We start from the raw sequence: 17,271 nt of genomic DNA, 5'->3' as shown, positions 1-17,271 counted from the left end.
TGAAGCTTAGCAAGGAGAAGAAAGCAGCTTATGTAGATTCAAATAGCTAATAATTAACTTCAATCCCTAGAAGCTGAAATCAGAGAAATGGTAATAATTTTGTTGTATACATAAACTGAAGCCTGAAAATAAGGAAGACAAATGATAGCTTGTGACTCCTTCAAATAATATTTACCTATATAATGAAAAAAGTATTAGGGGGTGTGGCAGGATATCTAAAAATTCTTTGCTACTACTGGAAAAATAGAAACTAATCCCCATCTCCTTAAATCTGACCTGGCTGTAGTGACTTGTTTGAACAACAGAATGTGTTGAAAGTGATGCTGTCTGATTTCTGAAGCTAGGCCATAAAAAGTCTGATAGTTTTGGGGTGCTTGGGTGGCTCAGTTGGTTAAGCATCTGACTCTCGATTTCAGCTCAGGTTGTGATCGTGGGTCATGGGATTGAGCCCCATGCCGGGCTCTGTGCTTGGTGGGGAGTCTGCTTGAGATTTCTCTCCCTTCCCCTCTGTTCCTGCCCCCCTACTCACATATGTTCTAGCTCTAAAAATAAATAAATCTTTATAAAAAAAAAAGCCTGATAGTTTTTATCTGGGCTTTTTTGAGCTTAGCTACCATGATAGAAAGAAGATTAAGTAGCCTCATGAAGAGACTACTTGTGGAGAAGAATCAAAATTCCTAGCCAACTGTCCTTGCCGAGCCCCTTGTCAGCCAACACCAAGTTGCAGTCGTGTGACTGAGACACTTGGAAGTGGCTCCAAACCAAACCAGACCACTTCTATCAGCTGAAAACAACTGAGTGACTTCAGTTGACACCATGTGGAACAGAATTACCTAGCAAAGCTGTGCTCCAAATGTAACTGCTGACCCACAAAATGGTGGGATATAATAAAACGGTTGTTAAAAACCACTAAGTTTTGAGACAGATAACCAGAAGTGGGGGGAAAATTCTAACATTTTAATTCCTACTTATACAGTAATGTCAGTTTATATACACAAATATAAGCATATGGTATGGTAGTTACATTAAAAATAAAAACTAAGATTTCCACCAGGTCCACCATCTAGAAACTAACCTCTATGGGGCTTAATTTACAAATATTAGGATAACTTTGTATAAAAGAAGGATTCTAAAAGTGAGATAAGCTAGGTTTATATTACTCTAAAATCTAATTACTTTCCCCAAAGGTAACATCTATTTATTTTGGTTTTCTACTACAAATTAAAAGCTCTTACGTCACATTTCCAACTTTCACTCTTGGTCTTCTTAATGGAAATAAATTCTTGTGCATTTTCAGGGTGAAATCTACAAGAAAAAAAAAAGACTATTAGCAAAAGATTATATTAGTTAAGTCCATATTCCATATGATCTGTCAACAGTGATTATAAGAATCAGGCACTGATTCCTTTCATAAAGAGACAGGCACATGTAAATACCTAAAGAATATAAGTATTGCTAACATTTAAAAATGTATATGTCTAAATTTATGCAGAAGAAGTCAAAGAAAAGTCTAATATTTTAAATACATTCAGGAACCTAGCTATTCACAGATAATTGTCAAGGTAATTCACTTGATTTTTTTTGATCCAAATTTCAGTAAATATCCTTTCTTAAAATTAAATATGCAATACTGCACTAAGCATGCTTTCTTTCACAAATTTTTATACACTAAAGACAAAGTTGAGCATGAGGAATAAGTTTCCTAGAGTTCTAAAACCATATATTTTGAAAATATACTTGTCAAAACCCAAAATAAAAAACAGGATAACCAAAATGCTGTCTTAAACTTCCATAGTTCTTGTTTCAACATCAAAAAACTTCATCTCAATAGCATTAATAAAAAACAAACATTTACTGTTCTTAATAAATCTGTAATCAAATATATTTGCAATAAAAATTGTCTGGAAAATATTAAGCAAAGAAAGAATTGGAGACAAGCACTCCATGGATGTTTTTAGCTTACTCCATATTTAAATTAGAAGGCACAATAAAGTATATTATGGAAGCAAGATAATACTTGCCTCTTAACATGCTTGGCTAAAGTCTTCTTGCTTGCATGAAGTTTATTACAGTAAGGGCACTTGTGCTCCTTCTTATGAAATTCTGTTTCATTACTGTGCTTCTTTCTGTGAACAGTTAGGTTAGACTTTGTCGAATAGCGCTGGTGACAAATATCACACTCAAAGGGCTTCTCACCTGTGTGAACACGTGTGTGGCTCTCATATTTCCCTATAAAAAGAGATAAATTAAAATTAAATTCAGTACATTTAGTACAGTGACTGAAATTCGACAGTTGAATAAAATTCCATGATTAATACCATATTTAATACACACACCCACACACAAAAGTAGAAAAAAGTTTACCTAAATATGTGTCTCAGATAAACCTCAAGACTTACTACTTTGGTCTCACTGCTTTCCTTGAAAACTTGGGTCATAAAAAAGAAAAAAATTATTCATGTTTACACATTTTAAAAATCAAGACTTTGGGCGCCTGCATGGCTCAGTTGGTTAAGCAACTGACTTTGGCTCAGGTCATGATCCCGGGGTCCTGGGATCAAGTCCCACATCGGGCTCCCCCTGCTCAGCAGGGAGCCTGCTTCTCCCTCTGCCTCTGCCTGCCACTCACCCTGCTTGTGCTCACTCTCTGTCAAATAAATAAATAAAATCTTTAAAAAAAAAATCAAAACTTTGGGTAAATTTGCTCAAAATTCTGTTGGCAAATTCTCCGAACTTACTGAGGGTTCTAGAGGGGTGGAGGGTGGGAGGATGGGTTGGCCTGGTGATGGGTATTAAAGAGGGCACGTTCTGCACGGAGCACTGGGTGTTATATGCAAATAATGCATCATGGAACACTACATCAAAAACTAATGATGTAATGTATGGTGATTAACATAACAATAAAAAAGAAAAATAAATAAAATATATATATTTTGGGGACGCCTGGGTGGCTCAGTCATTAAGTGTCTGCCTTCAGCTCAGGACATGATCCCAGTTGGGCTCCCTGCTCGGCGGGGAGCCTGCTTCTCCCTCTCCAGCCTGCTTCTCCGTCTCTGGCTCCCCCCTGCTTGTGTTCCCTCTCTCACTATCTATATCAAATAAATAAATAAAATCTTTGAATAAAATAAAATATATATATTTTTTAATTTAAAATTGACCATCAAAAGTTCTACTCAAGAGAAGACTGGCTGTTTTTATACTTCACTTTTACTATGTATATGCATAAATGGAAAGAAATTTTCAGATTTGACAGTCCTTTTAAAAATACCTTAAAAAGGCAAAATAACATACTTACGTTTCTTATAATACATAACAGTTTTATCTATCTTCCCACAGAAAGTAATCTGGAAATGGTACCACATATCTAGATTACTCAACAAAACCTATACTTCACCACAGCATATTCATGTAAGATCTCTCCAACTTATAAGACATTAGAAAACAAGTAAATCACCTGTACCTGATGCATGCTTAACGCTAAACTGCCAAAGTCAACATATACGGGAAGTATCAAAGAAAGCAGGAAAAGGAAAAGATGAACTGGTATAATGCATAGACATCCAGAGTCATACTAATATGAGATTTGTATTATAATCTGAATACATATCTAAATTCTGTACAAATGTTACAGGTTTCTCCAACAGCGAAAACAAAAACAAACAAACAGACAAACAAACAAAAAAAAAAAAAATCAAGAAATTTTAACATGGACTTTCCAGGGGAAAAAGTTACGATAAAAAATGAAATAAGAAGATATATTTTGGCTTAATTTTAATTTTTTTCCTATTTAGACTAAAATTTTTTCACATCATTATTTAGAATAGAAATTTCTAAAGTCCAGAGACAGAACAGCATCACAGGTAAGGGCACAGACCCTGGGTCCATGCACCCAGATATAAATGCTGGCTCTTAAAATAACAGGCTAGGGGACCTTGGACAAATAACCTTTCTATGCCTAAAAAAATAACCTTTCTATGCCTAAAATCTTTCTCAAGTGAAAGTATGAAATGAAAATATTTACTATATAGGATTGTCATAGGAATAAATGAATCAGTACACATTAAAGCACTTCTAACAGTGTCTGACACTTTATAAACTATCAATTAATGTTTGCTATTATTACTCTGGAATCAAAGCTGTGAACGTGCACATCTAGAGTAGTAGAAATTTCAACGAAGGATACTTTTGAGCAAAAAGCAATAAAAATAAGAAAAAATATATTGGTAAGAACAGCAGTTTTCAATTAAAAGCTTAGCTTTGCTCTGCAAAGTAAGTGTATAAATTTTTCTTCAGGCCAAAGCTAATGTAAAAGTGTAGCAGCATTTCAGTCATATACTCAGAAAAAATTCTATATATGTCATGGAAATTAGAAAAAAAAAATTCCAGACCACTAAAGAAAGATAATAATTATTTTTCTACTTAGTAAAATAAATGAGTTCACTAATCTATTACATAGTCTATGTATGATTAAATTTAATAAACACATAGTATATTACCTAAAAATTAATTCCACTGCACTTACATAAAGAATACCCAGGAAAGGGAACCAAAGTATTTTCCTCAAGGGAGGGGGAAGGCTGACAATTACAGGCAAAGAAAAACAGAAGTATGATGAAAATCTATTAGGCATTTATGTATAGACCACATAGATGATGTCGATGCATTATTTACATACATGTAGTCAAAAAACTCAATGTTTGGTTACCTGTTAAATTAGCTTTGGGATCTTAATTAAGCTAATAATTTAACCTCTCTGAGTTTATTAATACTGCACGGGGTTGTGAGAAGTACACGAGTTAATATGTACACAACGCTTAAGACATTCTAGCACATAGTAAGCACTAATAAATATTAGTCATTTACTACTATTATTACATGGTTACTAGTCACAGTGCAGATATGTAGGTATACTTCAAATATAAATATGGATATAGCTGATTTATGAATACACATTACAATAGATCAAAGTGGGGTTTCAGCTGAGAACACTCTAAGAACTTCACTTTTTCCCCCTGCCATTGTTAAAATGGCCCAGTATTTCTGTCCTCTCTCCACCACTGCTGGGGCATACTCTCCATTTACACATGCATACACATACCCTACCATCACCCCTTCCTCTGCTGCGTTCAAGGGATGAGATTTAACACCGGAATTTATTGAGGGAAAGGTGTTCTTGTGTGTCCCCAAGTGAAATCTGAAACATCACAAATAAGTAGGTTCTATAGAACAAGAGCTGAGCTATGTTATGGTTTAAATCAGTGTTTTACAAACTAAAGGTCATTAGTGTTCATGAAATAAATCCCTTAGGTTGTGACCTAAGGGCAGGGGGAAGAAAAGAATAGAGTAGAAAATACCAGAATAAATTCACGTTAGTTTTGTGCAATTTTTTGCTTCAATTTATATATGAGCACATGTGTAAATACGTATATATAATAAAATTTGCATCTCTGACCCTGAACTATCCAAAACACTGATTTACATTACTTTTTGCAGGATATAACCAGACCATTACTGTTATAGTATCTTTGGGAAAATACTTTGAGTTGATCTTATTCTTTTTCTGTTATTATAATATGGCAGGCATGTATTAGATTCCTTAACCTTTATTACACATCAGTTAGATATAAAGTACAGAATCCAAACATTATTAATATGTACTAAAATCCCAGAATTTTAATTTTGAAAAGATTGAGGTCATTGCATGGAATAAAAGGTTTTCCGTGATTGTGAAAATTTCCACATTTCATTTTTATTAAACTTGCTTTTCAAATTATGTAAGTGACACACACTTGCGGTAAAAAAAAAAAGTGTAAACAAATCAAGAGTATATAGTGTGATTTTTAAATGATTAACTTTTAAGTATTTTTTTTTAGAATAGGCCCACTCTTAACTGGGCATTAACTGTGTATATTTAGTTAAAAGAAAACCAACCATCTAATGCAAAAATCTCATTTTTATACCCAAGTGAACAAAAACAGCAACTTAATAAAGTCTTCAAGTGTAAGAAAATTTTTTCACCAAATTTTGTATTTCTTATGCAAATGCCTTTGCTGAAAAGATGTTAATCATTAATAGCATTTTCCTTTTAATTAAAGAATTTTTTTCTTGCTTGCAAATACAAATTAAGTTACATGTAGTTGAATAGTAAAACCATCAAAATGACAAGTTAAAAATCAAAAGCACTTTTAACTATTAAACTTCCATTCTCCTACAGACAGGAAGACTTAAGATTTAACCAAGAAAAAAAATTTTAGCCAGAAGAGCCAAAATTTAAAAAAAATTAATTTAAATAAATTAAGCAGAGTCCAGAGACCAGTGAAAATACATAAATTTGAACGATTCATTATGACATTAAGAATCTCTAAGGTGAAAAAACTTTTTTAAGTTATTAATTCAATTTTATGCACACAGGCATTGCAAGGCCAGTTATCTCTATGGATTTGATTTTCTGAACCATAAAAGAGACACAACTTCTGTGGAAACACTGAACCCATAAGAGTCAGGTAGATCTCCAGGGCATTTTTCCCCCAGTGGGGAAAAATTTGAATCTCTAAAGAAATTCCATGTTTAAAAAAATGGATAGCAGTGTGGGAGGTACTCAGCATAAATAACAGTCAATATCTACATGTTTCTTCTTTTCTTATGGGGTGAGGAGAGATTCAACAATAAATCAAAATGTTTATTTCAAATAACTTTTCAATAAAAAATCGTATTCCTTCAGAGAATAATATACTATGTCCAACCATTCTTGATTACCAAAAGAAAATGCATAATATTAACAAATTTTATCCACAGAATTTTTCTGAAATGAATCCCAATATGAACTGTGTCCCAAACTAAAGAAATTTTCACATGAAAAAACTTGACCTTGTGCTTAAAAATTTATTATTCCCCCATATGGATTATGCAAAATTACCAGTCAGATTTTGTGAGTTTTCACAAAGAGAAACATTGCCAAATTAGCTCATTATTTATTTGATATTACTAAATCTTCTATTATTCCTTGAATTTATGCATATGGCATACTCTAAAAAATACTTAACTAAAATACTTAACCTTAAAGAATTGTGTCATTGTTATAACTCTAATCTATTAAGAACAAAGTGGAATCTCTGTCAGGTTGGTCTAGAGAGTCACATTTCTTAAAAAAGCTGTAAAGCATTTTTTACCTCTAGAAGAGATTATAAATTTAATCCAAGGAAAGATTTTAGTTCCCAGTAGGAACAATAAAAGAGATAAATTATCCAAATTTTCTCTCTCACCCCATCTGTCATCTTTTCCCTATTTTTGCTTTTTCACCCACTAGGTTTTTTCACCCACTTTAACCTTAAGGGGCAAAGGTCAAAGGACTCTCTTTGCATGAGAATACACTAAGGGGAAGACAGCTGGTAGCCTAAGGAAAAATGTAAACGGATCAGGAGTCCCACTCCAAGCAACTATTAAATACATCAGAAAGGGTAAAAGATCCAAAGTAATGGAATCAAATTAGTCGACTACATATCATGGAGCTAATGGTTCCAGCAGGTCTCACAGCTTATTCATTAATTCTCATAACCCACTCCAAGACACCAAAGTTAGAAGCTTATAAAGAAGCCCAACTGGCTTCTTACAAGTTCAAAGTTAAGTCAGACACCAACCTTTCAATTTAGTTCACTCAAATAGGAGCTTACTGAGCACTTGCTTTTTGAAATGACCTAGGGTATCAACAAGGGACAGTAATCAAGACACAAAATTTTCAGGCTTAAACTCTAATGAGAAATAAATAACCAAAAATCTAGGTAGACATTTTTACATCATATGATAGGAATTATGGATGCTATAAGGCTTATTGGAAAATGGTCTTTAAACTGTTTTTTTTTTTTAAGAATAAAAAGGACTTCTGATGGGAGATGAGAAAGGAGGACATTTAAGAAACAGAGGTCTTCTCCTTCCACACATTTACATTCTATCCATCAACCAGTCCACTTAGCCTACCTATATTCAGTGCAACTCTCTGATCTACCCTCATCCTACAGCCCATTCTCAACGCTACTCATCTAACTAGTCCAAGCCTACAATATCCTTCTGGTCCTTGCCAATTTCATTCTCTGTGCTGAAGCCAGCATGACCTTCCTAAAACTTCAATAGGCTGTCATTTCCTTTGTCAAAGGTTTTTCAAGTTTCTATCACTTACTGGATAAAATCTAAACTTTCTATACAGCATAAAAACCAGGCAAAATTTGACCTCTGCCTACTTGCCTATCTTCATCTATCATTTTCATTATACCTCCTTGCCCATCTTGAAATCACCCACCCCTCAGCAATTTCCAGAACACAACATACCTAGATGTCTTTGCACATGTTGGTCCTTTTGCCATGTAAATTCTTCCCTATTCTTTAGTTCTCAGCTCTAATGCTATCTGCTCTATGAAATCTTTACTGATTCCTTTAGTCCTTTGTACACTGCAATACGACTGTGTTTTTGCATGTACTCATAAAACTTTAAAATTCTTGAGAACACAGAAGATATAACTTCATTACCTGTTTATTGGTATTAGAGATACTCAATAACTATATTAACAATATGAGCAGCTAGTATTCCTTGAACACCTAAATTTCACACAGTATTTTGAGTGATTCACAAGACTATCCCATTTAATTCTCATAATAACCTCCATGAGAAGGTACTATTAGCATACATTAGCATCATCCCACTCTACCTATGAGGAAACAAAAATACAGACAGGTTAAGTACCTGCCCAAGACCTGGATTCAGAAATGCAGGTGGTCTGACATCACTATAGCTCATGCTTTTTTAACCAATATGATATAATCTCAATCTTCCTCTCTCTCAGTCCTGGGGAAACGCAAGCAGCCCCGTGGGAGACTTAAGCAAAAGAGAAGGGTAGATAAAAGAGAGGTATAAAGTCCAATGCATTCAGGAAGGCTGCAGGTAAGTCTACAATGTGACCTATTGATTCTCACAATTATTTGGGCTGCCCTCGGTTAAAAAAGCTGCAAAACACCTTCCTCTTAGTATATCAGGAACTTAATCTTGAGCAGTGTTTTCCTAAATTGTGTGCAAAGAAAGGTAGTGGGTTTTTTGGACATTAAAAGAAGTACCACAAAAATGTCTTATGATAAAATTATTTGAGGAAATACCAGACTAAATGAAATTACCAACTTTCTTTACTAGAGAGTTTGACAGAGTTATTACAGACTATGAATTACAGTATATAGGTTTTCCAAACCTACTTGAACATAGAACTCTTCTCTCTTAAAGTATCTCACAGCCCTAGTGTTCAATAGGACAGTTCAGAAATCTAAGTGTTGGGGGCCTACAATGCCATTTGTGACCTGACCCCTGCTCATTCATCTCAAGTCAAATTAGGTCAAATTAAGGCAGAATAGAGAGGCATGTACTAAAATATAAAGTTGAAGAAGCAGAATCTACTGAAAAGATAATGTGCTCTCAGGTATCTGAATCCAAAAATATTCTCTTCTCACAGTACTTGTTTATAGCTCTACGAGAGAGAGAGCATTTGTCCAGCCTGAGTGTAGCAAGTTCCTTGTATTCCTATGCTATGCTCTTCCAATTGAGTTACTCATGAAAAGTTATTTTACTCATGTTTTAACAGAGTCTCAAACACAGTAAAAACAATGATAAGGAATTATTAAATTGGACTGTCAAAATATTCTGATTTGGATTCAAAGGCATAATAAAAAGCAAAAAGAGGTTACCACTTATGCTATAGTGTGTACTGTCCCATATTTTGAGAACAAATGATTACCAATACCTTATAAAATCATTCCACCTAAACCAATAACGTAAGTAACTCAACACTGCAAAATACATGGGGATATATTAAACTGCATAAATAATATTACAAGGTCAAACTGCACTTAAATGTTCCTTTTAACATTATATGTGGCAGACATATTTCACAATTTCCTAACTTTGATTTATATAGAAATAGTTTAATTGCTGCAATTTAAAAGTTCACATTAGAACAGTTCATGTAAAACACCTCCAAAAATTATTTTACTAGCAAATATTAGACCTCCTGAAATTATATGTTCACTGACATAATTTTAACTTAAGCTTATAGACCACATTTCCTGGCATATATTTTCTAATAAAGGAAAAGTTGATTTATTAGTTATTATAATAACCAAAGACTACTACTAATCAAGACGTTTCCTAAAGACTCTATCTACAGAATAAATTATATCCAGTTCGGTTTTATTCTTAATTACAAGCCTAAACTGAAACATTCCAATTCTAAACAGTACTAGATACTAGAGAAGTGACTGTATTTCTAACTCAGGTATAGCCATGTTCAAGAGGAAATAGTATACAAATTATTAAACTGAATAATATAATTTTCTATGACTCAAAAATGGCACTTATATATGAAATTAAATCAACATATAAATCAAAGCACTACATTCACAATTATTAAGTCGGGAGTTTTTTCATACCAAATATTTGAACTAATGATCTATCACCTTTTAATGGAACATGAGGTAGGGAAAATAAAAGCTAATAAAAACAGTTAAATTCCTGAATCAAACAAATTTAAAACAACAGGATAAAATATGTATTGACTATCAAATACCCACCCTAGTTAAGTATTCCTTTCAAAAGTTACCTTCAAAGTTTGGTTTTTCATTATCACCTTTAAAATACCAGGAAAAATTAAGTTATTAGAGACAGAAAACAATCTTTCTTTTCTTACCTATGCGGTCAAATGTTTTATCACATTTAGGACATTGCAATATTTTTTTGTTACTGTTCTGAATGACTACAGGAGTTAACCCCTCATGAATATTTCCTACAGAATCACCAGCCTCAGGTTCCTCTTCTGCATCATTATGATCTTTTTCACTTTGTTCTTCAATGTCAGAGTATTCATCTGACATTTCCTCCTCTAGTTCATCTTCTTCAGCATTATATTCACTTCCAGGGTCCTCAGAATCATTTCTGTCTGACTTTTCCTTATCAAAATTTTCTTGATTCAAATTGTCTGACCCATCACCACTTTCTTGTTCATCATCACTGGTGTCATCAAACTTAACAGGACACTTCCGATTCCTTTTCGATCTTCTTGCGGAAAAACTTCTCTCCAGCATTTTTAACCCATGTTTTTTCCCTAATAAAAGGGACCTATGGGTTTTAGCCAAATGGTTCTCTAAAGACTTTTTATAACAAAAATGTCTACTACAGAATTTACACTGATGATTATTTGATAGTCTTCCAGCTAATTCACTTAGTGTTTCTTCTGGTGATGACTTTTCAGCCAGCTCAGACTGAAAAGTGGCAACATTTTCATTATTTAGCAACTTAACTGCATCTATAATGTCCAGAAATTTTGCTGCCTCTAAAACAAGAGGTATTTCATATTTGTACACAAAAAATTCTGATGTGTAAAGAAATTCAAGCAAATGCTGAAAAACTGAGTGTGTTACGTGATCCAGGGTGACAACATCAGTGCTTGGATTTTTGCTCAAACACGCATGAAAATAACTACTGCCAACAGCAACAACAACTTTATGTGCACTAAATTCTTTTCCTTCTACTATGATAAGTAAGTCACAGAAAGATGGTTGCTTCTGCCTATCATCATTTAAATACTTCAGCAAATTCTTGTTATACTGCAAAGAACTCAAAAGTTTTCTCTGATCTGGAGAGGGAGGAAGTTCCTGGTAACAGTGAAGAGCTTCAGGAATTGGTCTTTCTGTGGAATGAGTATAGGTTACTTTGTCACACTCCACTGCAACATTGCCTTCTGAAGAATCTTTATGATAGCCTAGATGGATCTTCTCGTCAAGATTTGAAGTAACCTTTCTCCTTTTCTTCATTGCAGTACAACAATTTCAGAACAAGAAACTTCATAAGTGTCTTAAAGGATTTATTTAAAAAAACAAAAAACTAGATTGTCTTGGTTAACAGCTTCTGGAGGGGCGTGCCCGAGGGTTTCATGGTCTGCAAAAGAGTAAGAACCACGTAAAAAAACTCCATGGCAAAACAATGCTAAATTAATTATTCACGGCATTCGTCTACTAATCCTTTCTAAATTAGAACTAAATTATGATAAAGTCACACCTACTCATGGCTAAGATTTTAGCGTGGAGAACAAGAAGGGCCGGGTTATAAAAGACAGCCAACAAAAGAATAATTTTAAAGGAAGCCGCAGCACACCTTTCAGGCCTGATTCACGAACAGGGTGGGAAAAAGGAGGGCTGAAAAGGGAGGGATCCCTCCAAGATCACTGAGGGTGCAGGTTAAGGCGCGCTACATTCATGGTTTAGGGGCGCTGGGCTGATGACAATAAGGCCGTCGCGGCCGCGAAATCCATGTCTCTCCATTAACATGCCTTTTTCCAGGGCGGGCAAGGCACCCCTCCTCATGGACAGAGAGTGTCCCCCGGCCAAAATCACCCCGCAGGAGATGGCCCCAGGAGGGGCGCAGAGCAGGAGTAGGGTCAACCACAGGTACGACTAAAGGAAGCAGAAGAGCCTTCCCAGGCCCTGCCCAGGCGCAGACAGCGCTCGCCGACGCGAACCCGTTACCCTTCCCACCCCAGTTTCCCTGGGCAAACGCCCCACAGATCCATTACCGGGAACCCAGGGCTCCCCCGCTGGCTCCCAGCCGCTGAGCTCCACTGTCGGCGCGCTCTCTCCAGCGCCTACCCACTTCCGGGTTCAGCCCCCCACCTCACCCTCCCTCTCTCTGCTCCTTCCCCTCCCAGAGCCTCACCGCCTCCACAGCCACGGAACACGTCAACCGCGCGCAGCCTCCAAGCCTCCCGGAGAGACCGGCGCGCGGCCCTGCGCCGACCACTGCGCATGTGCGCGCGCCCGTCTTTGCGCATGCTCTGTAAATTCTTCTTGCTCCCTAGAGGAACCTAGCTACGCCCCAAATCCGTTACTCCGGGTTTTCGCGGTGGTTTGGTGGCCTACTGTGATTGAACCAGAGGGAGCTTTGCGGGAAGCTTCGCTGGGGAATGGCGGGGGGGTGGGGTGGGGAGACTGATGAGGAGTTTAGTATAAACTGGGAGAGGCACGATAGCACGAACGGATTTCATCCTCGCCGATATATTTAATAGTTTGTGATCAACCACGCAGCAACGGACAGAAGCCGGTCTTAGCAAACACACTGCATCTAAAGAACAGATGTTGATGTCCTTTCGGTTTTTTTCTGCGTTAAATGGCTAACGCCGTTGCTCCTAAAATTATTTTTTAACTTCTTAATGTACACAGAAAACATTGGAAAATGTACATGTAAGTATACAGCTGTTAGGACAGGAAAGGCAGCCAAAACAAAAAGAAAAATCCACAAGAACAACTTGTGAAGCCGGTACCTAAGCATTTCTGACAGAGTCCCAAGGGATGTTGATATTGCTGGTCTGAGGACCACATTTTTAGTAGCAAGGTCCTAGATCAGGGGATTTTACAGAAACAAGGAAAATAAGAGACTGAGGCCAAATAGAATGGGGTAACCAGACTGGTGACGCCCACTCCCTCCACTCCACCCATCACCCCCCCCCCGCCCCACGCAAGGTATAGCTGGGAACCTAGAAGGGCCACCTCTCTCAGTGAAAGAACTTGTGGGGGTGGAAAGTTTCTCCTACAAAAGACGGAAACTTGACTGACTCAAATTTTCTTTGATTTGAAAATGGTTAAAACTCTTAATGAAAATTCCTAGCAAAAGTACTCACATGAATTCCAGACAAGGATTCCTATCACCTGGGTGACTCATTCCCACAAAAACCAGCCGTCCAAAATGAGAGCAAATAAAAAACGAGAGTAAAAGAACTTTAAAAACAATGTCTATAGGCTTCAGATACTGGATTTTTCAAAAACAGAAATTTGTATATTTAAAATATTTTTAAAAATAAAAGAAGGAAAGTAAATAAATTATTAAAAATAACCAAGCAGATTAAGAAAACAATTTAGATATGAAAGCTATCATTATATTAGTACTTAGAACATAGATGGAAATGTATAATTATGAATTCTTATATTAAAAGAGAAGAAAGGTTAAAACAAAGTAGAAAATGAATATATCCAAAGAAATGGAAAAAGAAAACTTTACTGAAATGTAAGAAAGAGAAACAATAGAGCAAAAATCTGAATATTAGAATACTTGAAAAGTTGAGACATTTCTGGCAAGATTCGGTTATTAAGAGAAATACAATATAAACCCAAGAGTTTATTTTCTTAAAACTTTTGTAAGTCCTATTAACAAGTGAGTTTTGTAAGTCCTGTCAACAAAGTGATACTCAGATGAGTTCTTTAGAATTGACCTTAAGAATTCCAAAAACATTCCATTATTAATAATGTCTGAAAATGCAAAAGAGTTTAGCTGTTCTGACGGAATTTGCTAGTCCTTAACCTGTTATTCCCTGCATGCTTAACTGAATGAGCTGTAAATCTATTTGATGGATCACCAAATCTTAGGAATGTAAAGAGAATATAACTGAATGCAATAGTGATTAAAATGATGGATGTAATGCTCTAACAAAATATCAACTTGTACTTTAAAAATTGTCAGAACTGAAATGAGAAAGACAAATCTAGATTCATATAATAACTTATAGTAATTGATTGGATCAGAAGATAAAAATTACTAAGAAGGATACCATTTTTTAAAAAATTATTAACAAAATTGACCTAAATGATCCACATGAAATAGTGCATCTAACAGTTAAAGTATACATATGGAGCACTTACATAAATTGATCAGGCAAAAAAAAAAAAATGATCAGGTATTAAGCCATAAAGGAATTATCAACATATTTCAAAGAAATGTAATGAGATTATGAATGAATAGCAACAATAATGATGATAATTTAAAATTTTCCATATAATGGAAACTAATTTAACTTACAAATAACCTATGATTCAAAGAAGGAATCACAATGGAAATTACCAAATAATTTGAACTGAATGATAATGAAAATGCAACATAAAGTTTATATCTTTAAATTAACATTACCAAAAAAAGCTGAAAATTAATGAGCATCTAAGTTCTCAAGAAGTTAGAAGTTAGAAAAGTAAATTAAACATAAGAAAAAGGATAAGATAAGAATTAATGAAATAGAAAGGAAGCATACTTAACAGATCAGCAAAGGCAAATGTTGGTTCTTTCAGGGAAAAAAAAAGAAATTGATAAGCCTGTAGCATAAATGATGATACACACACACATATATATAATACACACACACACACACACACACACACACACACACACACACACACACACATACCTATATCAGAAAGGAGGAGCACAGGGGCCCCTGGGTGGCTCAGTCTCTTGGGAGTTGGACTCTTGATTTTAGCTCAGGTCATGATCCCAGGGTCCTGGGATCAAGCCCTGCATCAGCCTCCTCCCTCAGCTAGGAGTCTGTTTGTCTCCCTCCCCTCTCCCTCTGCCCCTCCCCCAGAAAAAGAAAGGATAAGGACATTACACATCCTACAATTAAAAGTTAATAAGAATGTTTTTCCAATAAATTCAATAATATAAAATGGACAAATTATTCAGAAACCAAAATTTATTTCGTTTATTAAACTCTTATTATTTTAAGAGACTTATATCACTGATATGTTACCAGAAAGAATAGTCAACAACAAAAGAAGGAACAAATAACATGAGGTATAAAAAAAGGTATTATTACAGATTCTAGTCACATTAAAAACATAACAAGAAGGTACTATAAGCAATTTATAACAATGTCAAAATTTATATAAAAGAGACAAATTCCTAGAAAAACATAAATTATCAAAATTGAATCAAATAAAGATTTAACTGGCTTATTTTTAGTAAATTCATTATAAAATTCTTCCAGATAATAAATTCTATCACTGAAGGAAGAAATATTACCAATTTTATACAACTCTTCCAAAAATGCATTTAAAAAGAGGAAGGGAGCAATATATATACCTTACATTATGAGGCCAGCATAATCATGATATCAAAACCTGAGAAGGACATTGCAGGAAGTGAAAATTACAAGTCAAACTCACTCAAAATCTTAGGCGCAAAAATCTTAAAGTCAAATCCAAGTGTTGTATATGTGTGTTGTGTGTATATGTGCGGGGAGTGGGAGAGAGAGGGAGAGAGAAAGAGTTACAATGCAACTAAATGGGATTTAATAGAGGAATGCAAGAATTGTTTAAATTTGGAAATGAACTAATGTAATTCTTAACTGAATAAAATACAAAAACTACTGACCATCTCAATAGATGCAGAAAAACATTTAATAAATTAAACTCAGAGTCATGACTTTAAAAAAATATCTCAAATTATGAATAAAAATATCTTCCTAATATGATAAATGGAATCTACCAAAAAAAAAAAATCACCAGCAAATACCATACTTGACCAGAATAAATGTCAAGATTTCCACGGAGATTGAGAATGCACAAAGAATGCCTTTTGTCATCACTTTAATTTGACATGTTAATGGAGATCTTACCCAGGAGAAATAACCATGGATAAGAAATAAAAGATATAAGGCTTGGAAAGGAAGAATAAAATTATTGTTTACTGAAGACATGATTAGACATTTAGGAAAAAAAACTATGGATAAATTTTATTAATACAAAAAATTGTAGAACACAAAGTTAACAGGCAAAATAAAATAATATACTATATGAGCTGTGATGGATGATCATATCTGTCAATGTGGTCAAATTGGTCAAATATCCCTCTAGATGTTGTTGTGCAGGTATTTTTTAGATGTGATTAACATGCATTTCAGTAGACTTTACGTAAAGTAAAGATCCTCCATAATGTGGATGAACCTATTAAAGAAAAATTATTCCTGACACTTGTTAAAGAAGTGTCCTAGCAGACTTTATTCAGGAGGACTACTTCAATGGGGTTTTGTGGTAGGTAACAGAGATTGGCCTCAATTTCAAATACAAGGAAAAGTGACAATTTACAGCTCAGGAGCAGGCTAGGGTAGAGCGCATGCCAGTGGGTGGAAAATTATTAGGAGGTAACATCGGGGTTAAGGGGGGATTTTGGCTAAATTGACCTGATAGGATTCTTGCTGAAGGCAAGCCATCTTGTTCAGTCATCACTTGTGGTGTGATGGAGGATGAGAAACAAGATAGTGGACAGTAAAGGTGAGGGATTCTGACTAAGCTGAGTTAGTGGGTTCTTGATAAAATTGAACAATGAGGAAACCGACACAGAAGCTCAAAAGTCAGGGCCTGGTTGAGAGAGAGCTTAGAGGAGCCTCATTAAAGTTTGGTCAAAGACAGAATCTTTGTTAGACTTCA

General features: G+C 35.1%; 1 protein-coding gene across 2 annotated transcripts in view; it reads right to left on the bottom strand.

Annotated features, from left to right (window-relative positions):
- Nucleotides 1-12,801, bottom strand: part of ZBTB41 (zinc finger and BTB domain containing 41) — a 49,321-nt gene extending 36,520 nt beyond the window's left edge. The window contains exons 1-4 of one of the 2 annotated variants that reach the window (XM_027611760.2): nt 12,740-12,801; nt 10,719-11,965; nt 2,022-2,229; nt 1,236-1,305 (exon numbers count right to left, since the gene is read on the bottom strand). In XM_027611760.2, the coding sequence (XP_027467561.1) occupies nt 1,236-1,305; nt 2,022-2,229; nt 10,719-11,841 (1,401 nt within the window). In that variant the 5' untranslated portion in view covers nt 11,842-11,965; nt 12,740-12,801. The other variant, XM_027611759.2, reaches the window with a different exon arrangement.
- Nucleotides 12,802-17,271: the final 4,470 nt, after the last annotated feature.

Source organism: Zalophus californianus, chromosome 10, assembly GCF_009762305.2.
Source record: "Zalophus californianus isolate mZalCal1 chromosome 10, mZalCal1.pri.v2, whole genome shotgun sequence".
NCBI classification, from domain to species: domain Eukaryota; kingdom Metazoa; phylum Chordata; class Mammalia; order Carnivora; family Otariidae; genus Zalophus; species Zalophus californianus.
This window is presented reverse-complemented; position numbering and strand designations above follow the sequence as displayed.